A 25,241-nucleotide genomic window follows, 5' to 3' on the forward strand; every position below is an offset into this window, starting at 1 on the left:
CTTGTTCTGCCCCATAGGAACCCCTTTAGCATGCAGGAGTTGCCCCCAGCTGACTCAGCAAGCCCCCCCCCCCCCCAGCAGGACTGGGAGTTGGGGTCCCATAGGACCAGCCCGCAGGAGCACATAAAATAGCTTGGTGGGGGATGGGATGGGGCACAACCTAGCCCCTTTTACTGCTTCATGGCCACCAGGGGCAGGAGGCGATAGGGATGCACTGAACTTAGGGAGGGGAAGTATTTCCTCGCCTGCCTTCCGCAATGTGGGTTTTAGTCTTTTAGTGGGAAAAATCCCCTTGGCCATGAGCCAATTTACAGCCCCCCGCTGCCCTGCTCCTTACCTCAGTGGCTTTGAACTAAAAGGAAAACGGGCGTGTTTTATTGAAACACCTTTTTCAAACCCTTATTTTATGAAGTTAATGTGGGTAACGCGCTCAAAGGGGAATTCCAGCAAGCAGAGTTTTTTTCCTTCATCCCTAAACACTCCGGCTGCGTCTAGACTGGCACGTTTTTCCGCAAAAGCACCTGCTTTTGCGGAAAAACGTGCCAGCTGTCTACACTGGCCACTTGAATTTCCACAACACCACGGACTTCCTACTGTCTGAAATCAGTGCTTCTTGCGGAAATACTATGCTGCTTCCGTTCGGGCAAAAGTCCTTTTGCACAAAAGGGCCAGTGTAGACAGCTCAGATTTGTTTTGCGCAAAAAAGCCCCGATGGCGAAAATGGCAGTCGGGGCTTTTTTGCAGAAAGGTGCGTCTAGATTGGCACGGACGCTTTTCCACAAAAAGTGCTTTTGCAGAAAAGCATCCGTGCCAATCCTGATGCTCTTTTCCGCAAATGCCTTTAACGGAAAACTTTTCCGTTAAAAGCAGTTGCGGAAAATCGTGCCAGTCTAGACGTAGCCTCCCTGGTTGCTCTGTTTCAGCACACAAGGGCTACGGGCAGCTTGGCTTCCGCTAGGATTAGCGTTTGGTTTTGAAACATTAAGCAGCGCGCGAGGGGTGCCGCACACAGCCCTCCTCCAACGGGCGCCCTGTTCCGTACGGCATAGACACGCGCCCTCCTCTTCTAGGGGCAGCTGCCGGCTGTAGCTCAACACTCATGCCTGTCATGTCTAAGAACTCAACTAGGTTTGGCAATTCTGCCTCCTTTCTGAGCAGCAATCCCCCTCCAGGCTCAGCCCGTTTTCCTGGCACAATCCACCCTGACCGTGCTTTCGGTGCCGATCCCAGAGTGCTGTCGACCGAATGGGGTAGTCCTAGCGCCTGCCAGCTAGGAGGAGTTTGACTGATCCCATGAGGAGTTTAACTGATCCTTTGGGGGTTTCCATAGAGCGGGATCGGCTGCTCTGGAGGCCATGGGAGGTGTTAGCTGGGGGAGAAGGATAAAAACGCCAGGCGCAGGGCCACAAGGGAGGAGGAGGGTCACACAAACAGGCTCTTATCCCTCTGCCATCAGCAACCCCTTAGAAACTCTCCCCCCAGGACCCCCCTCCCCCCCCAGGGTCACGTTCCCTGGAGACAGGGCAGAGGGTTCCAGACTCACTTGGACCAAGTGGCAGTTTCAGGACTTAAAAAAGAAACCCCCACTCCACCCCCCACCCCTGCAAGCCCAAAAATGAGACTTGTTTACATCTTAAATTATCCCTTTATGTGGGAAACTGGTGATGCAGCCCTGGGCTACAGGGCAGACTGGGAAGAGCAGCAGAGCACCCCACGCGCTGGTAGGTTGGGGGTTGAGGGAGAAACCAGGGGCAGGCCAGATTCACCTGCCAGGTCAGTTTTCTTCCACATGAGCTGGGGCAGGTGTCAGGGGGCTGTCCCTCCCCCCCCCAGGGCAGCCCAGGTGACCCCCAACTCCTACCAGGTCTGGGTGCCCCCTGCCCCATTTGCTCATCATTAGAACAAGTATTTCTATCACAGAGCTGTTCCTGTTGGGTCCAGCCCAGCTGAGAAGCTCCGCCCCCTAGGAAACTCCACCCCTTTGGGAAACTCCACCCCCTAGGAAACTCCGCCCCTTTGGGAAACTCCGCCCCCATTCAATGAACCAGTTGCTATTGCTGTTCATACTGCAGGTAAGAGCTGGGGGGGGGGGGGGGGAGAGTGATTCTCACCCACAGCTAATAAAGCAGGCTGGGGGTGAAAGATTTTGGGGGAGGGGTAAGGAGAGTCTGCCCCCCCCGGGGGGGGGGGGTACACACGCCTGTGCCACAGTCCTAGATGTCAGAGGACCGAGCAAGACTAGGCCCATAACCCCAGGGTAGGGGGCTGTATGGGGGAAGGGCACAGCCACCCACTTCAGGGAGGGGCTAGTCCTTGCCCCCCAGCTAAGAACAAGGCAAGAATGGTTCGGCGGGGGGGGGGGGGGAAATAGTCGGAATCAACTCCATGATGGGGGGGCTACCTACAATGCACTGCATCACCCCTCCAGAATCTCTGCAAGTGTGCGGGAAGGGGATGAGACCTTCCCAGCATGCCTTGCAGCAGCCCCTCGCCCGTGCGAGCGAGTCTGGGGGGAGAAGCTGGGGCAGCGCTGTGGGGCAGCCCCCCCCGTCCCTGCTCCAAAACCAGACATGACTCAATGTCACCCCCCAGCGGCCACGAAAGGGACTGCTCGCCGAGGGCCTCTCCCTTCCCCCAGCCCTGCGCCCCTGGGGGAGGAAGGGGGCAGGGCCCAGGAGAGGGAGTGGCGGGGCCAATACAAGGGTCCCCCATCTCCAGCTCACACAGGGGTTCACTGGATCTGGACTTCGGGCTGTGGGGGCGCCGGCTGCTCCTGGTTTTGGGGAGGTTCCACATGGTTCTGTTCGGGGGCAGCAGGATCTGGAAGAGAGACAGGAGAAGGGAGGGGGGTGAGCGTTAACCGCTAGCCCCCACTCCCAGAACGGAGAACCCAGAAGTTCTGGCTCCCAACCCCCCCCCGGCTCTAACCACTAGCCCCCACTCCCCTCCCAGAGCCAGGGAGACAACTGAGGAGTCCCAAGTCCCCATCTTACCGGCTGCGGCGGCGTGCGGGGCCTGGGCCTGGAATTTCGGCTCCTCCCCAGGGCCGGGAGCCACCGGTGCCGCCCCCTGCTGGGTTTTCCTCTGCTCCATCTGCAGCACGGCCTGGGGAGGCGGGGAAGAGGAAGGAAAGGGTTAATCCTCCCAATCCAGCCTGTCCCCCCTCGATTCCCCTCAGCCCACTGGTGGGGAGAAACTGGGGCCCACTCCCTTGGGGGCAGCCCCCAACTTTTAGTGCCACTTCCCGGGGGGGTCCCCAGCACAGCCAGGAGAGCGGCTGCCCCCCCCGAGGAGAGGGGGCATCTTGACAGCTCCCCCCTTCCCCCACGGCAGATGGTGCAAGGGAGGGGAAAGAGCAGCCCCACGGGGCAAAACAGGAGGGGGGAGCCCACAAAGCAGCCCCCCCACCTGCTGATACTCCTTCTTCTGGGCGTCCAGCTGGACCTGCTGCTGCTGCAGATCCTGGTGCTGGCGCTGCAGCTGCTCCGCCCGCCGGCCAAGCTCCGCCTCCTGGGCCGCCAGCTCCGCCTCGAACCGCTGGAGCTCCGCCTCCGAGTACACCTGGGTCTCGTCCACCGTCTGGGGGAGAGGAGAGGGGGAAGGTGAAAGCCGGAAGTGACACCCCCCCCCACAACAGAGCCCAGGAATCCCAGGGGACAGATCCCCCGCATCCCTCCCTCCCTGCCCCCCCCTTCACCACCCACCTCCCAGCCTCCGGCCTCGTTAAACTCCTTCTTCTCGGTGGATTTCAGGAATTCCTCCAGTGTCACCAGCCGGTCCTGGTTCAAGTCCACCTAAGGGGTGAGAATGGGGGGAGGGGTCATAAGGACGGCCAGACTGGGTCAGACCAAAGGTGCCTCCAGTCCAGTGTCCCATCTGCCCACAGCGGCCAAGGCCAGGCGCCCCGGAGGGAGGGAACAGAACTGGGCATCCTCCCGTTATCCCTCCCTGTCCCCCATTCCCAGTGTCTGACACCATCCCTACCCACCCTGGCTAATAGCCATCGATGGACTGATCCTCCCTGAATGTATCTAGCTTTTTTTAGCCCTGCTACAGTCCTGGCCTTTCACAAGATCCTGTAGCGAGGAGTTCCACAGGTTGGCTGTGCACAGAAATACGGCCTCGTGCTTGTTTTAAACCCGCTACCTATCCATTTCATAACTCCTTATGTTACGGGGACAAGTCAATCACTTTTCCTTCTTCACGTTCTCCACACCAGTCATGATTGTACAGACCTCCATCCTATCCCCCCCCCCCCGAGTCTCCTCTTTTCTAAGCTGAAAAGTCCCCGTCTTTTTAATCTCTCTTCATATGGCACCCCTCCTACCCCCTCATTGACCGATCCCGATTCCCCCGTCTCCCAAACATGGGAATTTTTGGTCCAACTCTGTGCCCATCCCCTTAGCATTGTGGCTGCTTTGGGGCATTGAGGGTGAATTCAGAGGCTGTGTCCTACGCTGAACTGACGGACATTGCCAGGCGGTAGAAACAGAAGTGAGGAATCGTACTCGCTCTGTTCGGTTTGTTATTCCGCACGCAGTTCTATTGGCCCGTGAGTAACCGGAGGGGGGAGGGGAGGCCTCGGTTTCCCTGGGCACCACACCGATCCCTAAATGGTGTCTCCAATGGTTGATGTTTTCTGTAAACCAAGCCTGGGAGGGGTGTGTAATCGGGTGACACCGTTCGCCTGGGAAGCGGGATAGTGGAGGTGGCGGGGCTGGTGTGGGGGGCTTAGTCTTGCCGGCTTGGGGGGCAGGAAAGAGAAGCAGGATCCTGGCTCTGGACACCCCCTTCAAGCTGGGTTGTCCTGGCCGCTCCTGGTTCCTGTAACAACACGTCTGTTCTATGCTGTGATCCTGTCAATGAATAAACCTTCCGTTCTTCCTGCTCCCCTCCGGCTGCACACGGGGGTGCCGGGCCTGGCGGCTCCCCCCACACCTCAGCCAGACCCCCAGGCCAAGACGGGTTCGATTTGAGCTTCGCCCGACGGGACTGGCGGAGGTTTGGCCGGGGTGACACCGAACTGAGCCGCGGGCAAGGAGATGGGAAAGGGGAGCGTCCCGGCCCACGGCGCCCCGACACGGGGCCAAAGAGGCCCCAAGGGGCAAGGGGCGCCCCGCTGTCTGTGGGGTGCGGGAGGCCGGATAAGGAAACGAAGGTGCCCACCGTGTACGTTACTCCTCCGATTTCCAACAGGGCCCACGGCAGCAGCCGACGCTTCTCAGGGGTCCGCAGAGGATACGAAGGGGTCAACGCCCCCCCCAGATTAAATACAACGGGGGGGGGGTGCCGTGAGTGGGGCTGGGGCCATGCAACGTGAGCGGGCCAAAGCAAATCTCATCCGCTGGGGGGGCGAGGGGCCGGGAGGGGGCCAGCCTGGGGGCGCGAGGGGTTAAGAACGAGGGGGATGATTTGGGGGGGCCCTGGGGACCAGACAGGCTGTAAGGGGGGGAAGGGAGAGGGAACCCAGAGTTCGGAGGCCAGCTCGTTCCTTGGGAGCCCCTTAAGACGCCCCCGGCCGCTGGTTTGGGGCGGAGGATTCGGCGCCCCCCTCTCCCTGGCCACGGGAGGGCAGCAGGGCCACGAACGGGGGGACCGTGGGAAAGGCGAGGCTCCGGAACCGACGGACCACGGGCCAGACAGACAGAGCTGGGGGGCGGGGGGGGGGGGGACGCAGGATCTGTTCCCCAGCCCCAGAGCAGCCGTGGGATCCGGGACACCCCCCCCACGATAGCCGAACCCCCCCCCCCCCGGGCCATGCAGCCCCCAGCGCCGGGGGGGGGACACTCACGTTCTTCATGACGTGCTCCCGCATGCGCAGACGCTCCTCCTCCATCTCCAGCATGTCGTCCTCCTCGTTCCGCGGGTCGTAAACCTTCTCCAGCTGGGGGGGAGGAGCACACCGTGAGCCCCGCCCACCGCCAGCGATGGCCCCGCCCATCTTCCCACTGCAATGGCTCTGCCCACCCCAGCTTAGCCCCGCCCATCTCCTTACTATGCCAATCGCCCTGCCCGACAACCGCCTCCAATGGCTCCACCCACCCCCCGCTCAGCCCCACTCCCCCCCCCGCTACACCAATGGCCCCGCCCATTTCCCTATTACACCAATGGCCCCACTCACCCCAGCCCCGCCCAACTCCCCACTACACTAATGACCCCGCCCACCCCAGCCCCACACCCCCACCCAATGGCTCCGCCCCCCCAATCTCCAATCAGCCCCGCCTGACCCATCCCACTTCTGCCCCCCATGGCCCTCCCTCCCCTCCCCACCCCCAGAGTTCAGCCCCCCAATACCTGAGCCACATCCTGTTGCTTAGCTCCCCCCTCTGCGAACACACAGACCCTCAGAACAGCCGCCAGCCACCCACCGACCCGGCTCCATCCCAGCTCCCCCTTGGCCCCCCCACTCCCCCTTGTGCTGTCTCCGCGCTGCGCTCGCCCCAGCCCTATTCCCCCCCGAGGCTCCCCTCGACCCCGCACACCAAGGCCCCCAGCACAGCCGCAGGTGGCTCCCCCCCCAGGGGCCCAGGAGGGAGCAGGGGGCGCGAGGAAGCCCACCTCCTTGGTGAAAAGCGCTTCCAGTTCCTGCTCATCGAGAACCCCATCGCTGTTCGTGTCTGCAACAGATTGGGGGGGGGGGGGGGTCTCAGCTGGGAAACCTCCCTGGTGGGGGGAGCCGGCCCCACCCAGCCCAGGGCAGGGCGTGGCCAGCGTTCCCTGTAAGCTGGGCGCTTGAGATTCCAATGCCGCCCGGCTGATCAGCAGAGCGCCCACACCCAATAGTCTGTGTTTCTAGGGGTGGTGCGCCTGCCTCGGTGCGCAGAACAAAACTTATTCTGCACATGGATGGAAAAAGTTAGAGGGGAACATTGGGTCTGTCCTCCTCTAGGGGGCGCCAGCTCCCTTCTGGCCCCAGGGCAGGGACCAGCTGGCTCAGTGGGGCAGAGGCCAGTCTCAGCTTATTCTCCCCCAATGGTCCCCAATAGGTGAGGAGTTTCCTAGCTGCCTATGTCACCCCCCCCCCCCCCCGCTCCTTACGCCACAGGGGGTCTCAGGGCTGAATATGCCAGGGGGTGAGGGGAAGGGAGTCAATTTCTCTCCACCCACAGAGAGGGTGGGCAGATCTGTGTGTGACAATGCTGGGGGGGTCCCAGCACCATGGGGGGGGGTCCCAGGGGCTAGTGTGCTACCAAGCCTTCTCCCTCCCCCCCAGCCGCTAAATTCCCTGAACCGAGAACGGGATGGTCTGGGTATTCGACTCCCCTGGGGAAACTTGCAGGGGGAGCTGCCAGGAGATACCCAGGCTGGGGGGGGGGGGGGGAAAGGGGGGCAGGCAGAAGGGTCCCTCACCGTGCAGTTTGAAGAAGGTTTTGGGGTTGAATTCGTTGGGGTCCAGCCCATCTGTCTCCTCCCAGACTTCCTTGAGCTGATCCCGGCTGCCCTGCAGGGAGCAGAGTCGGGGCATGAGTGGGGGGGGAATAAAACCCAGCTCGAGCCCCCCCCCCCTCCCACCTCTTCCCGCTCTAACCACTACACCCCATTCCCCTCCCAGAGCCAGGAGGAGAACCCAGGCTCCCAGCCAACTGTCAATCACCACTCAAGCTCTGCCCCGTTACATTTCTCCCTGCTAAGCCTTCCCCCCTTCAAGCACCTAGCTCCCCACCCCGAATCTGAGCCTCCTGGGGGCCAGCCCCACAACAGCTCCACCTCCTGCAGCGAGGCGTTCCGCAGATGAATTCAGTACACACCAGACTGCTGCCTCTGTGGTGCCCTCTAGTGGTTCACATTCCTGTGGGTTGCCTACTGCCATCACCCCAAGCACGGAGTTCTGCAGGTTAATGCTGACCGGCAACTCTTTCAGCTTAATGTCCCACCCCATACACACATCCTGCAGCAGGGAGTTCCGCAGGCCTGTGCCAGAGGTGGGGTCGTTACCGGGACGTTGATTTTGGGGTGCTCCTTATGCTTCTGGCGCAGCTCCTGGAAACGGGTCTCCTCCGCCCGCCGCTTCTCCTCGTCCAGGGACTTGAGGTACTCGCGCCGCTCGTGTTCCTTCAGCATCTCGTACCGCTTGAACTCCTCGTGGTGAGCCGCGTCGTAGTTCTCCAGGTCCTTGGTGGCCTGGGGGGGGGGGGCACCTGTCAGCACGGGACCAGGGAGTCCTGACTCCCCTCCCTGCTCCTGCTCTCACCCCTAGGCTCCCCTCCCTTGCCCAGCAAAGGACAGAAGCCAGGAAACCCAGCACCACAGCCTCCTGCTCTCACTACTAGACCCCACTCTCCCACCAGAGCAAAGGAAGGGACCCAGCAGTCCTGGCTCCCAGCCCGGTTCCCCTCCCTGTTGGGAGACTCCAGTGGGTCTGAGGTTCAAGGGCTACGGGGGACTCCCCCCTGGAGGGGAGAGGGGGCAGCTCCCATTACTATACGTGGAGAAAAGTTGGGACACCCCCCCCCCCCCACACCAGTCCCCAGCTGCCTCCTCCCCCATCTACCCCAGAGAATTGGTTCCTTCCACCCCCCCCCCCACTCACCGCCCGGATGAGCAGCTCCAGGTCGCGGGCCTCGAAGGTGTGCTGGTTCTGGGGGTCCAGGTGCTCAAACTGCTTCAGCAGCCCCAGGTGGTCGATCTGCACGTCTGGGGGAGACAGGGCAGGGTGGGGGGGCTGCGGGCACCAGCTCTCACCCAGTCCGAGGGCAGAGACCGGCTGGCTCGAGGAGGCGGGGCCGGGGGCGGGGCCTGTCCCCTCTAGGGGGCTCCAGCTCCCATCAAGCCCCAGGACAGGGATGGCTCTAGATGGGGAAACTGAGGCAGGCAGGGAAAGGTGCCCGAGCTCTCCCGGCTCCACTCCCTGCCCCTCCTAGCGCTGGGGAAGGGGCCCCGGCGTCCGAGCCCCCTGCTCACTCTGCTCCATGGTGGCGTCCATCTTGGCCTTGAGCAGCATGCGGAGCCGGGAGACTTCCTGTCGCTTCAGCTCGTCCAGCTTCGTCCGCACATGGTGGCTCACGAAGTCCAGCTCCTTGCTCAGCTTCCCGCTCTGCCCACCGGGAGGGGGGAGGAGCCGCTGTAAGGACACGCCCCCTTTCCCCCGCCCCGCCCCCAGCAGCCCACACTGGGGCCCGAAAAGACACGCCCCCTTGCCTACGCCCCGCCCCCAGCCAGCTCACAGTGGGGCCCGAAGAGACACGCCCCCTTTCCTACGCCCCGCCCCCAGCCAGCCCACAGTGGGGCCCGAAGAGACACGCCCCCTTTCCTACGCCCCGCCCCCAGCCAGTCCACACTGGGGCCCGAAAAGACACGCCCTTTCCTACACCCCGCCCCCAGCCAGTCCACACTGGGGCCCGAAGACACACCCCCTTTCCTACACCCCACCCCCAGCCTGCCCAAGCTGGGGCCCAAAGAGACATGCCCCCTTTCCCATGCCCCGCCCCCAGAAGGGAAAGGCCCCGCCCCTCGCACCTTGATGTCCTCAGCATTGGCCGCCTGCAGTTTCTCCCGGAAGTGGCCGTCCGTCTCCAGCACGTTGATCACCTCCTGCAGGTAGCGGTGGTAATAGAGCCCCGTGTCCTGCCGAGAGTCAGCACCAGATTAAGCCAGGGTCCTTCCCAGACAGGGGCTTGCCCCCCCCCCCAGTCCGCACACTAGATCTGGACACCCTTGGGGCCACCCCCAGGACCTGACCACCACCGGCCCAACTTTTCCCACCCATGCGTGGAATAAATGTTATGCTGTGCACTGTGGTCTATGTGGAAGTGCACCACCAGGAGAAACATGCTGCTGGGCGCTCTGCTAATCAGCTGGGTGGCACCTGCACTCCTGGTTCTACACATCCTCTTACACGTCCCCTGTATCTTGTAGGCCTCAGTTTCCCCACCCATACACAATCCCCCCTTTGCCTCGTCAGCCTGTAACTGGAGGGCAGGGGGGTGACTATCCTCTCACTTGGGGGGCTACTTGGGGCCAAGCTGAGGACAGCTTTAGAGCCACATACTAAAACCCACCAGCAAAAAGGCATAGTGATGGGGTCCGATCCAGGCCCAAGGGCACTGGGGGGGAGGGAAGGGGGCTGCCCTAATGCAGCTTGTTAATAAACCCATCCCAAGCACCAGCGATCCCCGAGAGCCACCCCACCCGGCCAGGAGAAAGGGAGGGATCAGGCAAAACCCAGTTCAGTGCCAGGCGACAGCTGATCCCAGCGCTAGGGGGAGGCAGGGGCTGTATTCACACTGCCCCTGCAGCAGCGCTGACAGGCCAGCAGGGGGCGCCGCATGCATGAGTCAGCACAACATTTTCATCTTTTTCCATGGGGCCCCGCCTCAGTTTCCCTCTATAGGCCGCATTGCTCACCACACGCCTTTAGCGTGTGAACGGCCTGCAGGTCCCCTCCCTCCAGCCGTGCTAGCCTAGCCCAGAGAGGCAGAGGCCATCTGTAATTAACACCCCAACGAGTGACGCTTGGAGCTTATCAGGAATTCTGCTCAGCCGGGGTCAAGGGCTGCACTTGTCTATGGAGGGGGGCGGGGGGAGCTCGGGGTAGGGGACTGGGGTGCAGGACGCAGTGTGAGCTCTGAGAGGGAGGGAGGGTGCCGTGACCTAGGGCAGGGGATTGGTGTGGGGGGGGCAGGATCTGGGAGGGGGCCACGGAGGGTTTGGGTGTTAATGTGGGGCAAGGAGTTGGGGGATGGGGTGGCTCTGGTCAGGAGCCTAGCAACCCTGCTGGACCCTGAGGCAGGCTTCCTGCCTGCTCCAGGTGCTGGGGGGAGGGGGAGCTTCACATTTCCCCCCACAACCCTCCCCCCCAAGCAGATGCACAAAGCAGAGACACAGGGAGCAGCCAGCTGCTTAAAATGGGGGGGAGGGGGGCTGCTCTGTGTGCCTGAGGGCCTGGCGGGGCAGCCCTGATCTCATCCCTGTCCTCAGCCCTAAAGATTTATCTCCGATCTTCTCTCTCGCTGATGACATTGATAAAACAAGGAATCGCTCAGGCGGATAAGGGGCAGGATTCCCTGCAAGCCAGGCATGTGCGTGGCCACCTAGCAGAGATTCCAGCACCACTCTGCTGATTAGGAGGCAGCCTATGTTGCTATTGGTGGTGCACCTCCTTCGGCGCACGGGACAAAACTTATTCTGCACAGGGATGGAAACAATTAGAAGGAAGATTGGTAAAGAGGCGCGGCAGGATCCAATCTTTGATCGCAAGTGTCAATTTCTCCACATACAACAGAAAACACCAAACCTCTTAGGGTTTGATTTAAGGCTATTAACTCGGGCTTGCTGGCCCAGGGGTGTTGAGAGGCGCGTTTTCAACGGTTCTAACGGGCTGAAGGTTTTGAATCGCAGCAGCAATTTGACACAAAACAGTTATTGTCTGAACACCCCCCCCCACACACACACACACAAACGTCATTTCAAACACCTGCGAAACGCGGAGAAAAATTCAGGAGCGGCGTAAAAACCAGCGTGGGCGTTGGCGGCCAGAACAAATCGTCTCGGCCAAGTCGAGGTGTTTTTGGCACGGGACAGGCCCCTGGCGTGTTCCCTGGCTGTTTTCATTCCTAAGTCATTACACACCCATGACGGCGACAGCGGAGGACAGCAGCGGCCAAAGAGCACCTCCGTGGCCTTGGCTGATTTCCCCCTTGGAAAACGATCAGCGTCACCAGGCAAAGGGACTGGGAAGGGGCAACTTCCTGCTAAGCCGGCGGGATCGCTGGGGAGAGCGTTAGAACCGGACTGAATTCCGGCAGCTGCCGCGTGTGCGTCCTCGCTGCGCCGGCCGGCCACAGGGCCGATTTCCTGCCGGCCGCGGGTGCAATTCCAGCCCAGTGAGCTGTCTGAATTGCTTTGGTAAATTCAAACCTGCAGGGGCGAGGGGAAACGTCCTGTTTCCCTGCTGGAACGCCCCAAACCGGAAACCCTTCGATTTCGGCCTTTCCGGCAGCCACAGACCAGCCAGAATTCTCCTGTCCTGGGCGTGGTGGGTTTTAGCCAAACCGTTAATTCGCCCCGGTGCCTGCACCCAGCCAGTCTCTGGTGACTCCCCATGGGAATCACGGGCCAAACCGTGAGCCACCTGCACCCAAGGGAGGGGTGGGAACCCAGCAGGGGGTTACACTGAGGGGGGAGGCTGGAGATCTGCCCCACACATTTAGGTCTTGTCGTGACCGTCCCTCTCCCGAGCAGCTACACTCCAATGCTTGTGAGGCTTTATAAGAAGGCTGCCGGTGTTGGGGAGGTGAAGAGGCCTCAGGTGCTGATCCGTGCCTCAGTTTCCCCATTCATACTATGGGGGAAGAGCACAGCTCCATGGGGCAGTTCCAGGAGGCGGCCCCAACTGTTGGGGGATTACTTGGGGGTTCTGGTGCAGGACGGCAGTAGCCCCACCCACTCTGGCAACAGGAGCAGGAGCGCCGCCCCCCTCCTGGCCTGCCGTACTGGGCTTCCCCACGGCAGCAGGAAGCAGAGCGCCCCGGCCCTGGTGAAACAAAGATCTCTGCAGAGGCACATGGCGAGTGTGGGACCCCTGCTGCCGCCCCCCGCCAGGCCCCCCAGTAATCCCCCAGCTTGCGTACTCGGCGGGGGGGGGGGGGGGGGAAGAGGGTAGAAAGTGATGGGGTGGGGTGGAGCTAGAGGGGAAAGGGTGGAGCAGGGGTGGGGCCTCGAAGAGGTGACGAGTAAAGATCCCACGGGGCTCGAACACCAAGGTCACGGAGGCCAAACAAGCATCCAAAGAGGCAGCTCGATCTTGGGAATATGAGCCGGCGGAACTCCCTGCTACAAGACATAAGAGCCGGGTCAGGCCGCTGTCCCATCTAGCCCAGCGTCCTGTCTGCCCACAGGGGTCCATGCCAGGTGCCCCAAAGGGAGGGAACAGAAACAGGGAATCAACTAGTGATCCCTCCCCGTCACCCGTTTCCAGCCCCCGGCAAACAGAGGCCAGGGACACCCTCCCTGCCCAGCCTGGCTAAGACCCAACCCCCAGCCTCCATGGATTTATCTAGCTCAGGGCTCGCCAGCCTTTGTAAGCGGAAGATCACTTTAATTCATGTGCAATCTAAGATCTACCCCAAACCCAGGTCCCGCCTCCTTTGTGCCTCTTCTCCGAGGCCCCGCCCCTGCTCACTCCATCCACCCTCCCTCCCCCATCGTCCCTCACCTGCACCCGGCTGGGGCAGAGAGTTGGGGGGCAGGCTCTGGCCTTGGATGAAGGGCTTTGGAGTGCGAGAGGGGCTCTGAGCTGAGCGTGGGCCAGGCAGCTGAGGTGCCGGAGGGGGTTCTAGGTGCAGGCTCCGGTAGGGTGTCTGGATGCAGGGATGCTTGGGGCTAGGGCCGGGGTGCAGTGGGGCTAAGGCAGGTTCACCCCCACCCTGGCCCTGCACCACTCCCTAAAGCAGCCAGCAAACTCCCTCCAAGTCCTGTTGTGCCCCCTCTCTGCTCTGTGGAGACAGGAGACTGAGTGGGAGGAGGGCACCCCTCCTCATCCTCCCTTCCCTGCACAGCAAGCAAGAGGCTCCTGAGTGTCAGCTTCAAGGCCAAGCGCACGAGCTGCACAGCAGAGTGGGGAAAGGCAGCTAACGTGCGGGCACTTGATAGCCTCTTGGCCAAAACAGTCAGGATCACTAGTCAGTGTCTCCAAAATCTACCAGGAGATTCCCCATCTACTAGCTGGTGACCACTGATCTAGCTCGTTTGAACCCTGTTACAGTTCTGGCCTTTCACAACATCCTGTGGCGAGGAGTTCCACTGGTTGACGATGCGCTGCGTGAAGAAAAACTTCCTTTGGTTTGTTTTAAACCTGCTGCCTCTCAGGGTATCTCCAATGGCAGGTGGTTGTGTCCAAAGCCGGAAAGGGGACCGAGACCCGAAAAGGGTTTCCAGCCTTGCTGGGCCCTGCAGGGCTTGCCCGCAGGACTCCCCGCTCCGAGGTGATGGAGCCACAGTCAGTCTGGAAAAGGGGCAGAGACCCAGCCACTTACTGGCGGTTCCGGGGGCTGCTCCTCCGCCTTCTTATCTCCCTCGGGCCGCTCGATGGGCACAGACACCACGAGGCCAAACAGGGCGGCAGCCAAAAGCCAGGACAACGTCATGATTTCAGGGGTTTCCCTGCAGAGAATGGGGGAGGGGAAAGGTGGGTGGTTGGTGGGGGAAGGGCCACTGTGGTGGTGGGGGAAAAGTGGGGGTTGGAAGGGTGTTTTCACCCCATCCCCTGTTGTGTGGGGGGGGGAGATAAGTGAAGAGGGTTCTCTGGACTGAACCAGGGATGTTATTGGGAGGGGCTGGACCCTAGGGATGGGGTCAGGGAGCTCTTTGAAGTAGGTACCTCTATGGGGCTCACCCCCTTCTGAGACGCTGGGGGGCAGGGAATAAAGGGGGCCCCTGTCCTGGATGGGGGGTGGAACGGGGGCTTTAATTAAGGTGAAGCCCGAGAAGGTAGGTCAGAGGAGCCTTCCATGAAAGGGGGAGCTGTTTGGGGAAGTGGAGGGTCCTGGTGTGGGGTTCACCCTTAGTTCAGTCTCCTGAAGGGGACAGGGAGCCCAGGGGTGCACCTCAGGAAAGGGGAGACCCTGGAAGGGGGACCCAGGAGCTGCACTAGGGGCTGGGAGGAATCCCTAGCCCAGGGTGAGGGGATGTTCCCATAGGGCAGAGGTGGGGGTCAGGCTAGAAGGCAGGAGCCTGGTGGATCCCAGGGCCAGGAGGGGTGGAAGAGGCTGAGGGAGGGTCACAGGCAGGGGCTCCCCCAAGCAGGGGGGTGAGCTGGTGGGGCAGGAGAGAGCTGGGGGCAGCGGGGGGGGGCACACTGTGGGGAGGGGAATCCCCAGCAGGGGGCGCTAAGGAATTGGGGGAGGCAGCGAGGGGCATGTCCAGTGGGTGGAGCTGGGGGCAGATCTCAGGGGGGCCTATAGGGCAGGGGAGCCGGCAGAAGGACCGGGGGATCCCCAGTGCATGCTGGGGGAGGGGGAAGATTTTGAGGGGCACGGGGATCCCCAGGGGGTGAAGGGGGTGAGCGGGGGCAGATCTCAGGGTGGGTCCCCATAGAAGGGGAACTGAGGGGGAGAGGCTGAGGGGGGCGCTGGAGGGAACCCCCCTGGAAAGGGAGGAGGGAGGATATCGGGGGAGGGGCAGATGCCAGCAGGGACCGGCTGGGGCAGACCCCAGTAATGGGGGGAGGGTCCTTGGGGGGCAGATTCCAGCAAGGGGGGGAGGGAACCTGGGGGGGGAGGGGCTGGGGGCAGACCCCGGTGGAGAGGATACCGGGGGGGGGGGGAAGGTGCCGGGGGTACATCCTGGGGGGGGGAGGGGTCGGACTCACGCGGCGGCCCAGCTGCGTTCTCCGGCTCCGCTCGATACAGCCCCGGAAACGACGCTTCCGTTCCGCTTCCCTCTGCCCTGGCGCCCCGCCCCCTCGTTTGCATAGCGCGTCCCGCCCCCCTTCTTATAGCCCGCCCCCGCCGCTGCTCAATCTGCATGTGGCCCTCCCCCCTCTCCCCTGTGGCTCCCGTTGTTCCACCCACAGACCACGCCCTGCTCTGTATTTGCATGCAAAGCCACGCCCCACTGTCTGTATTTGCATGCACGGCCACGCCCCCTGCTCCCACCTCCTGAATATTCCACTCGGGGAAAGGATATTGGGCCCTGATGGGGCAACTTGGATAGAGGGGAAAGGCCCCGCCCCCAGCCCCGCCCCTTGAGCCAGCTAGTGCCTGCCCTGGGGTCAGATGGGGCAGTGCCCCCTTGAGGCGACAAGCCCCTGCCCCATTCCCCTCCCCCACCCCGCAGCCAGCCAATCCCTGGGGAGGAAATGCAAGAATCCAGCTGGGGTTTCACCTTCATCCCCCCTCCCCAGTGGGGAAGGAGCCTGGGGCTGGGGGGAGGGGCTGTGCAAAGGGGCATAAAGTGGGTTCACCACCACCCCCTGCACACACATACACAGACACCCACCCCTCCCCCTCCTGCTCCCCCCTCAGTTAGCCGATCCCCCCCCCCCGTGGGGTTCTGGGGAATCGGCGTGTTCCAGGCCGTGACAGGGAAGCAAAAGTCCAAGGGAGAGCGAAGTCCAGAGGGAGCCGCGTTTGCAGGCCAGGGGTCGGCCGAGCGGAAACGCCGTCGGCCGGAGCCCGCAAGAAGCAGCGTGGCTCTTTCAGGCCCTGTGCATCCGAAATCCGGAGCGGGGAGCCTGTTTCGGCCCGGGGGCCGCCGGCCCGCAGAGACATCGGTCGGGGGCCGCACACGAGTGAGAAGGAAAACGCAAAAAGACCAGTGTGCTGACGTGGCCCCTGGCTGAGCAGGAGAAAAACACGTCCCACGTTCCCCTCGCACGCCAGAGACTAGGGTGCCCGGGCTAGGAGGTTTTGTGGGCCCCCCAGGCTCTGGAGTGGGGCCAGACAGGAGGGGTTCAGTGTGCGGGAGGGGGCTGCCAGGAAGCAGGCTTGGGGCGTGGGAGCTGGGTGAGAGGGAAGCCGGATCCAGGGGCCGTTGCTCACCCCTGCCCTAAATGGGCGACCTTAAAATGCACGACTGACTGCCCGAAGAGTCTGAGAAAAGCGGCGGCCGCTGGTGATATGGCGGAGGCAGACTGGGGTAGGCGGCACATCGACCCAGAGAGCCTGTTGAACCCAGCGTCCCATGCCCCTCCTCCCTGAGATCTGCCCCTGCTCCCCCCTTTCAGCCTTCCTGGGGATCCCCGGCCCCTCTTGAGGTCTCTCCCCTCCCCCTGCACACACTGGGGATCCCCCCGTCTTCCCACCCGCTCCTCTAAGCCCCCCTGAGATCTCCCCCCAACTCCCCCCTCAATTTGCCCCCATCACTGTACTAAAAAGGGATACCTGGGACAGGCAAGTTGGGTTTTCTCCATGAGACTCTGGCAGGAACCACTGCCGAGGTGGGGCTGACCCTAGCACCGCCGAGGGGGGGCTTGTGCCTGGAGCTGGAGCTCGTGCACCGTATGGACCGTTTTGCATGGAAGCAGGGCTAAGGCTACACAGCCCCCCGGGGCAGGGACCGTACCTCCCTTGTCTGGGCAGCGCGACGGGGCCCTGGTCACAGCTGGGCAGGGCCCGTCTCTCACTGGCTCCGGGCAGCTGCCTGGGCAGGGCCCATCTCTCGCCTGTGGCTCTGGGCAGCACTCGGGGACTCTGATCCCTCACAGCCCCGGCCCTGGGAGACCTGGGCACCTTTCAACACGGCCACGGGGCCTGGCAGGTGAAGACACCAAAGCCGATTACAGCGGAGACAATCCAGTGGCCTCCCTCTGCCGGGGCGGGGGGGGAGTAGGAGGGTCAGGGCTCAGCCTCCCTCCCCCCCCCCCAGGTCAGACCTGGCAGAGCCAGCGCTGGAGCCAGACCGGGAGCCGGTATCTCCATTCCCCTCGCTGCTCAAAGGTCTGGGGCTGAAGGGGGAAGGGACAGGGGGGGGGCACTCTTCTCCCATCCCTGCTGAGTGAAGCCTGGCAGCCAGCATGAACTGTGGGGAGTGGAATCTAGTGGTTAGAGCAGGGGCGGGTGAGACTCCTGGGTTCTTTGGATGCAAAGGGAAGCCATGATCAAGTCCGGCTCCTTCCCACGCCTCAGTTTCCCTCTCTGTGACCAGAGAGGACATGGGAGGTGGGGGGGGGAAGGGCTGTGGCACTAAGTGAATTTTTCCCTCCTCCTCCAGGCTCAGCTGGAATGTGGCCCCTCGGCATGAACACGGCTGGGCGGGGAGACACGTGAGCGGGGGGACTGGGAAGCGGGCGTGGGGGGGCGTTTGGGGGGCAGTGTGCAGAAGGGGGGGCAGTGTGTTTGCCGCAGGGTGTCTGGGAGCTCAGCCCTTCTAGTCCTCATTAATCTCTGACGAGCTAATCCTGCTTTATCGGGAGGGGGCTTAATTAGCAGCTGTTGCTTCCCTCACTTCCCCCTCCTTCACATGCTGAGGTCTCTCCTCTGGACCCCCAGGGCCCCATACACCCTTCTCGGGGGTCTAACCCCCCCAGCATGCCTTCCCCAGATCTCCCCACATATCTCCAACCTCCCCCCACAGAGCGGCAGAGTCCCAGCTCCAGGTGGGTGAGGGGTCTCCGGATACTCATCCCCCACGCCCCACCCCAGAGGGGCCACATGACAGGGGCACATCTGGGGGCACCTGTGATGTCACAGACCCCGGCACCGTGGCGATCGGAACCCCCACACACACGTGTGCCAGGCCCTGGCTCTGGCCAGGGCAACCCCTGGGTGCGTGGCCGGCGGCGGGATGGCGTGGAACTCCTACCAGCGCCTGCCCTCCCGCCCGGCCTCGCCACCCGATGCCCCCACATCCTTCTCTTCCAGCTGCCTGGGTGAGGAGCCGGCTTCCCTGCGGCAGCAGAAGCTGGAGCTGCAGGTAGGTGCCCGGGGCCCCTTGCCGCTGCGGGGCCCCGGGACTGGGGCTGGAAGCAAGGGCCCCTTCCCCCCAGGGGGCTCTGGGACCGAGGGGATCGGGGCTGAAGCAGGATCCCCATGGGGAGGGGGGTTCCCCCGGGACAGGGCTGGTAGGACCCGTTCTCCTCTCCTGCCCCCTCGCCCCCCCAGCGCCGCATCTTTGAGAAGAAGCAGCGCCGCAAACGCCAGGAGCCCCTCATGGTGCAGGCCAACCCCGATGCCAAGGTGATGGGGCGCCGGGGGCGCCGGCCCGAGGAGCGCACCCCCCTGATGGAGTCCTGCAGCGAGCACAGCCTCTGCAATGGTGAGAGGGGCGCCGGGGGCTGTCCTCATCCCTGGAACGAGTCCCCCAGGTCTCAGCCCTGTCAGGGCGCGATTGGCCAGCTGTTGAAAATCAGCGCACAGCGGAGGAGGGACTTCCCCTGCTCCATGCCCAGAGTGGGGGCGTGGCTTGTCAGTGAAGGGTGTGGCTTCCAAACGTTTGGCTCCGCCCTCTACTAGAGCTCACACCACTAGGGGGCGAACAGTTTGCCTGTGTCCGACAAGAATGCACATGAGAGGGGCGTGGCTCGCTCATGGGGGCGTGGTTTGTCAACTGGGGAGGGGCTTCCTAAAGAAAGGCCCCGCCCACAGCAGAGGGCATGGCTGTCCTGGTGTCCCTGTGGAGAGGAGAGATGGAAGGGGAAGGTCTTCTCCTTGGGGGTGTGGCTTGCTAGTCGTGGGCGTCCCATAGGCATGGCATACGTGGGTGTGGCTTGTTGCTTGTGGGCAGGGCTACCAAAAATTAGGCCCCGCCCATTGCCAATGGGCCTGCAGAAGGCAGGAGTTCTGGAGAACAGCCAAGAGGGCATGGCATGAGGGGGCGTGTCTGATGGCCATTGAGTCCCACCACTCAGAGCCGGAGCATGGCAGAGCACCCCTTCTCTCAGCCAATGGGAAATCGGGAGGGGCGGGGCCTGTCTGCTGGAGGTGTGGCTTGTGAAGCAGGCCCTGCCCCCAAAGGTTCACAGGTGATAAGGACCCCCTCTTCCCGTAGGAACCAGCAACCCCTTTCTGGTGGAGTCCGTCCCGGAGGCTCATCGCGCTGCTGACGCCTGGGGTAGCTCCGTGCACCTGGACCGGGGCCCCCGGGCCGGGGGGGAGGCCCAAGGCATGGCCACAGGTAATGAGGGAGGGGGCCAATCCAGGGGGCGGGACCAGTCCCCACCGGGACCCGCCCCTGCTCAGTCACTTTCTGCCTCCCCTGTCCAGATGTCTCCGACGGGGAGCTGGAAGAGGCCGTCCTGGAGGACACGCGGCCGGTCAACAAGGCGCGGTCGGCGCCCAGCTCCACACGCAAGGGCTGGCCGGCCAAGCAGAGAGGGGGTGAGCGTGAAGCCGGGCCAGGACACGGGTGCAACCAGGCAATGGTTGCCAAGCATGTGCACCACTCTGTTGCCATGCAACGGTTGCCACGCCCTGATGCAGGCGCTGTTCCGTTTCTACGCAACCGTTGCTGCGCTGCATGTGCCACCCCATTGCCACACGCCTGTTGTCGCTCGTGGACACGCATGCTGTTGCCAGGCGAAGCGTTGCCAAGCCCTGATGCCAGGGCTCTTCCGTTGCTATGCGGTGTGCACCACTCCGTTGCCATGTAACCGTTGCCACCATTATACCAGCATCACCTGGTTACTATGCAACTGTTGCAATGGATGCCCCACCCTGTTGCTAGGTCACTGCTGCCAGGTTGTTACACTCCTCACCCTGTTCCATCCCTTAGCAACGGTTGCTATGATGCTGCGACCCCGCCTTTTAAAGGGGACTGCGCCTTTTGACACCCCCCCCGTCCTCCCTCTGCCCTGCAGCTGGCTGCGCTGACACCCAGCACCCCCGGGGCCTGAGGCTAAAGGCCTCATCAAGTGCCCAAGGGGAGCGAGTCCCGTCCATCATCGTGGAGTTCAGAGGTGAGGCTCTGCGGGGAGCCGGGGGGGAGGGCAGGAGGGTAGGGCATACAAGGGGTGGGCATAGGGAGCGTGACCTTCATGTAGCTGGGCATGCAAAGTGGGGGCCATCCTTGTGCAACGGGCGTGCAGCTGGGTGTGCAAAGGGGGGCATCCTTGTGCAATGGGCGTGCAGCTGGATGTGCAAAGGGGGGGCCATCCTCGTGCAATGGGCGTGCAGCTGGGCGTGCAAAGGGGGGATCCTCGTGCAACGGGCGTGCAGCTGGACGTGCAAAGGGAGGCCATCCTCGTGCAACGGGCATGCAGCTGGGTGTGCAAAGTGGGGGGTGCAGCTCTTGTGCGAGAGTGTACACAAGTGTGTTTCACTATCAAGCACCCGTGCCAGGCTGGCATTCAAGCGGCTTAGCCACAGGGGCGGAGGGGAGGTCACCTTCTCTGGCACTAACCACCCCATCCCCCAGATCCCCAGGACAGCAGCGACGGGGACTCCCCCCCGGAGGCCGGCGCAGGGGGCTGGGAGCAGGCCCAGGAGTGGGACTCGGAGGGGGAGGGGCAGCCACCCCCGAAGCCCCTTGTGCCCCCCTCCCCCATCAAGAGGAGACCGGGCAGGAAGCTCCCCAACCAAGGTGAGGGGGGAGCCGCATTGCGGGTGGGAGAGGCCAAGGGGCTCCACGGGTCTTTGCTCGCTACAAAGGACTCTGGGACATGGCGGTGGGGGGGCACTCAGGCCTGCTTGGGGGGGGCTGAGGCTGTCTCTGACCTTCCCCCGCCCAGGGTCTCTCAGCAGCCCCAGCAGGAGCGAAGAGGAGGAGGAGGAGGAGGAGGAGGAGGAAGAGGGAGACCCCAACATCCTCTGCAGAGCCTTGGAGCCGCAGGCCGACACCCCCAGAGTAAGGGCAGGGAGATGGGGGGGGCCCCGGGAGGGCCTGGTCGATGCCCCAGTGCCAGACACTCCCTCAGCTCTGAGCACCGGGACAGCCCCTTGCACAAGCCCTTGTGCCACACACGATTCCTGCCCCTTGCCCCCCCCAGGCCTGCCCCCCCAGGGTACTCACACCTCTCCCGCCCCCCAGCCACCGGAGGAGGCGCCGAGGACCCTGTGGCTCCCACGGCCTGAGGAGCTGGAGGGGTTTGTGCTGCGCCCCGCCCCGCCGGGGGTCACCGTCCAGTGCCGCATTAGCCGGGACCGCAAGGGGGTGGACAAGGGCGTCTTCCCCTTCTACTACCTCCACCTGGAGAGAGACGACGGCAGGAAGGTATGTGGGGGTGGGTCCCGGCAACGGAGGGGGGGAGCAGCACCATGGGGCACAAGGCAGGGGGAGGCAGAAGGGGAGAGGGTGCATGGGGCACAAGGCGGGGGGAGGGAGAAGAAGAGGGGTGCTGTGGGGCACAGAGCAGGGGGAGGCAGAAGGGGAGAAGGTGCATGGGGCACAAGGCAGGGAGAAGCAGAGGGGGAGGGGTGCCATGGGGAGGCAGAAGAGGGGCGCCGTGGGGAGGCAGAAGAGGGGCGCCGTGGGGCACAGGGCAGGGGGAGGCAGAAGAGGGGCGCCGTGGGGAGGCAGAAGAGGGGCGCCATGGGGCACAGGGCAGGGGGAGGCAGAAGAGGGGCGCCGTGGGGAGGCAGAAGAGGGGCGCTATGGGGCACAGGGCAGGGGGAGGCAGAAGAGGGGCGCCGTGGGGAGGCAGAAGAGGGGCGCCGTGGGGAGGCAGAAGAGGGGCGCCGTGGGGCACAGGGCAGAATGTTCATTTCTGTCGCTCTCAGTTGTTCTTGATGTCCGGCCGGAAGCGAAAAAAAAGCAAAACATCCAACTACCTCATCTCCCTGGATCCCATCGACCTGTCCCGGGACGGGGACGGATTCATCGGGAAGGTCAGGTGGGTCTGCGCCCCCCGCGGAGGGGCTGCCTTTTCACCTGGGCCAGGGTCCCGAGACAACCAGCCCCGTGCTGCACCCCAGAGGTGGGCGCATTGCAGCACCGGGCAAGGGGCTCCCCCCTCACCGGGCCTTTCCCATCTCACGGCAGGTCCAACATGCTGGGCACCAGGTTCACGGTGTTCGATAACGGGGCCAATCCGGAGAAAAAACCCTTCGTCCCCGAAAGCGCCCCCATCCGGCAGGAGCTGGCGGCCATTTGCTATGTGAGAAAACCTGGTCCCTGGGGCACTGCTAAGGGGAAGTGCGCAGCACCCGCAGCTTTGGCTGGGGGCACTGCTGCAGGGAAGCTCGCAGCACCAATGCCCCCACCTAGGGGTACTGCTGTGGGGAAGCTCACAGCACCGGCGCCCCCACCTGGGGACACTGCTGTGGGGAAGCTCGCAGTACCGGCGCCCACCTGGGGGCACTGCTGTGGGGAAGCTCGCAGCATCTGTGTCCCTGGCTGGCCACGGTCATGGAGATGAGGTGGGTGCAGAGTGTTTGGGCAGCGTGGGGGTTGCGGGCTGACAGGGTCACAGATTCTCTGCTGCTCCTCACTACAGGAGACCAACGTGTTGGGGTTCAGGGGACCCCGAAAAATGACTGTGATCATCCCCGGCATGAACGCAGACAATGAGAGAATCAGCATCCGCCCCAAAAACGTGAGGCTGCTGGGGAACCCCAGCCAGGGCACTGCTGCAGGGAAGTTTGCAGCACTGGGAATCCTGGCCAGGGCACTGCTGTGGGGAAGCTCGCAGCACTAGGAATCATGGCTGGGGCACTGCTGTGGGGACGCTCACAGCGCTGTGAACCTCGGCCAGGGCACTGCTGCAGGGAAGTTTGCAGCACTGGGAATCCTGGCCAGGGCACTGCTGTGGGGATACTCGCAGCACTAGGAATCATGGCTCGGGCACTGCTGTGGGGACACTCACGGCGCTGTGAACCTCGGCCAGGGCACTGCTGCAGGGAAGTTTGCAGCACTGGGAATCCTGGCCAGGGCACTGCTGTGGGGAAGCTCACAACACTGGGAATCGTGGCTGGGACACTGCTGTGGGGACGCTCACGGCGCTGTGAACCTCGGCCAGGGCACTGCTGTGGGGAAGTTTGCAGCACTGGGAATCCTGGCCAGGGCACTGCTGTGGGGAAGTTTGCAGCACTGGGAATCCTGGCCAGGGCACTGCTGTGGGGAAGCTCACAACACTGGGAATCGTGGCTGGGACACTGCCATGGGGAATTCCTCCATGCTGGGCACTGTACAGGGAAGTTCACAGCATCCGGAATCCCGGCCGGGACACTGCTGCAGAGAAGCCCGCAGCACCGGGCTCCAATCTCTTCTCCCCAGGAGCACGAGACCCTGCTGAGCCGGTTCCAGAACAGAAACCTCCAGAACCTGCTGGTGCTGCAGAACAAGGTGCCGGCCTGGAACGAGCAGACCCAGTCCTACGTGCTCAACTTCCACGGGCGCGTGACCCAGGCCTCCGTCAAGAACTTCCAGATCGTCCCGGACCACGACCGTGAGCGGGGGCTGGGGGCGACCAGGGGAGCCAAGCCGGTGGCTGGGGGCAGAGGGGAGGCGATGGAGAGGCCAGGGCTGCTCCCACGTCTCCCCCTTGGCTGTTCGAGTGCCCAAGGCTGCGGGGGGTGGATTGGGGATCTATCTGGGGGGGCGTTGGGCAAGGCATTGGGAGGTATCAGGTGAGGCAGTGGGGGGGTGTCGGAGGCAGATGGGGGGTGGGTCAAGAGGAGGGTTTGGAGGGGTTGGGGGGCACCGTAGGGTGGATTGGGGGACGTGTGGGTGGAGATCGGGAGTGTTGGGGGCAGGGAAGAGGGGACTTGGGAGTGGGGAGCAGGGGCGTCGGTGGCAGAGAGCGGGGGACTCGGGCAGGGAGCAGGAGCCGGGGGGCTGTGCCCCACACGCTAACTCCCTCCCCCCAGCCGAGTACATCATGCTGCAGTTCGGCCGGGTGGCGCCCGACGTCTTCACCATGGACTATCGCGCCCCCCTGTGCGCCCTGCAGGCCTTCGCCGTCTGCCTGTCCAGCTTCGATGGGAAACTCGCCTGCGAATAGCCCCGCGACCTCCGACCCCGCGCCTCCAGCACGACCTCAGGATACCTGACCCCTGACCTCAAACCTGACCCCATGACCTCTGACCCCACATGCTCAGACTTGACCAGATGACTTCTGACCCCGCGACCTCCAGCACGAACTCAGGATACCCGCCCTCAAACCTGACCCCATGACCTCTGACCCCACGATCTCAGACTTGACCACATGACCTATGACCCCGCAACCTCCAGCACGACCTCAGGATACCCGACCTCAAACCTGACCACATGACCTCTGACTCCGCGACCTCCAGCACGACCTCAGGATACCCGACCCGACCTCAAACCTGACCCCATGACCTCTGACCCCACGATCTCAGACGTGACCACATGACCTCTGACTCCGCGACCTCCAGCACGACCTCAGGATACCCGACTTCAAATCTGACCCCATGACCTCTGACCCCACAAGCTCAGACATGACCACATGACCTCTGAGCCTGCGACCTCTGACCCAGGCTGGGTGGCTGGGGTGACCTCTGACCCGCTCTTCACCGCTGGACGGGGCCTTGTCCACTTTGACCTCTGACTCCTGCACTTTCCCCTTTGACCTCACACCACTCTGACCTCAGGCCCTTTTATGGCACTCTTGACCTTTGACCTCCCCCATCTTGACCTCTTGCTTCCTTGGCACATTGACCTCTGACCCCCTTTAACCTTTCATCATCCTGAATCTCCCTGTACCTCTGCCATGTCCTTCCCTTGACCTCTGACCTTTCCCCTTTCAAAGACGTTGCCGTGACAGCAGCTGCCGCCGCCATCTTGATTGACTCAGTTTCCCCTTGCCAAGGGGGCCCCCCTGAGCCAGGGGTTGTGGAGCACCCCTCACCCCCAAGAGTGTAACAGATTCTTGATCCAAATAAAATCTACTCAGAACCGAGACCCCCCGA

General features: G+C 63.1%; 2 protein-coding genes across 5 annotated transcripts; one reads left to right on the forward strand and one right to left on the reverse strand.

Moving 5' to 3' along the window:
- Positions 1-1,622: 1,622 nt before the first annotated feature.
- NUCB1 (nucleobindin 1) lies at positions 1,623-17,020 on the reverse strand. Of its 2 annotated transcripts, none has more exons than XM_089770108.1 (13): positions 17,002-17,020; positions 13,974-14,100; positions 9,457-9,564; positions 8,902-9,034; positions 8,531-8,634; positions 7,936-8,121; positions 7,351-7,441; positions 6,559-6,617; positions 5,792-5,884; positions 3,705-3,794; positions 3,409-3,579; positions 2,994-3,105; positions 1,623-2,820 (listed from the first exon to the last, which is right to left on the reverse strand). In XM_089770108.1, the coding sequence occupies exons 2-13, from the start codon at positions 14,082-14,084 to the stop codon at positions 2,732-2,734; spliced, it is 1,347 nt and encodes a 448-aa protein (XP_089626234.1). In that variant the 5' UTR covers positions 14,085-14,100; positions 17,002-17,020; the 3' UTR covers positions 1,623-2,731. The 2 variants fall into 2 exon arrangements, with proteins under 2 accessions (XP_089626234.1, XP_075773728.2); XM_075917613.2 differs by lacking the exon at positions 17,002-17,020 and adding an exon at positions 15,308-15,460.
- On the forward strand, positions 16,024-25,233 carry TULP2 (TUB like protein 2). 3 transcript variants are annotated; one of them, XM_075917612.2, is made up of 15 exons: positions 16,024-16,228; positions 17,650-17,701; positions 18,300-18,351; positions 18,540-18,693; positions 19,426-19,551; positions 19,641-19,754; positions 20,234-20,332; positions 20,791-20,955; positions 21,104-21,219; positions 21,403-21,585; positions 22,092-22,204; positions 22,354-22,468; positions 22,808-22,906; positions 23,587-23,758; positions 24,180-25,233. In XM_075917612.2, exons 2-15 carry the CDS (start codon positions 17,661-17,663, stop codon positions 24,311-24,313), a joined length of 1,683 nt encoding a protein of 560 aa, XP_075773727.2. In that variant the 5' UTR covers positions 16,024-16,228; positions 17,650-17,660; the 3' UTR covers positions 24,314-25,233. The 3 variants fall into 3 exon arrangements, with proteins under 3 accessions (XP_075773727.2, XP_075773726.2, XP_075773724.2); XM_075917611.2 differs by lacking the exon at positions 16,024-16,228 and adding an exon at positions 17,170-17,375; XM_075917609.2 differs by lacking the exons at positions 16,024-16,228; positions 17,650-17,701 and having other exon boundaries at positions 17,751-18,351.
- Positions 25,234-25,241: the final 8 nt, after the last annotated feature.

This window comes from Pelodiscus sinensis, chromosome 18 (assembly GCF_052426305.1).
Source record: "Pelodiscus sinensis isolate ZL-2025 chromosome 18, ASM5242630v1, whole genome shotgun sequence".
Classification (NCBI taxonomy): domain Eukaryota; kingdom Metazoa; phylum Chordata; order Testudines; family Trionychidae; genus Pelodiscus; species Pelodiscus sinensis.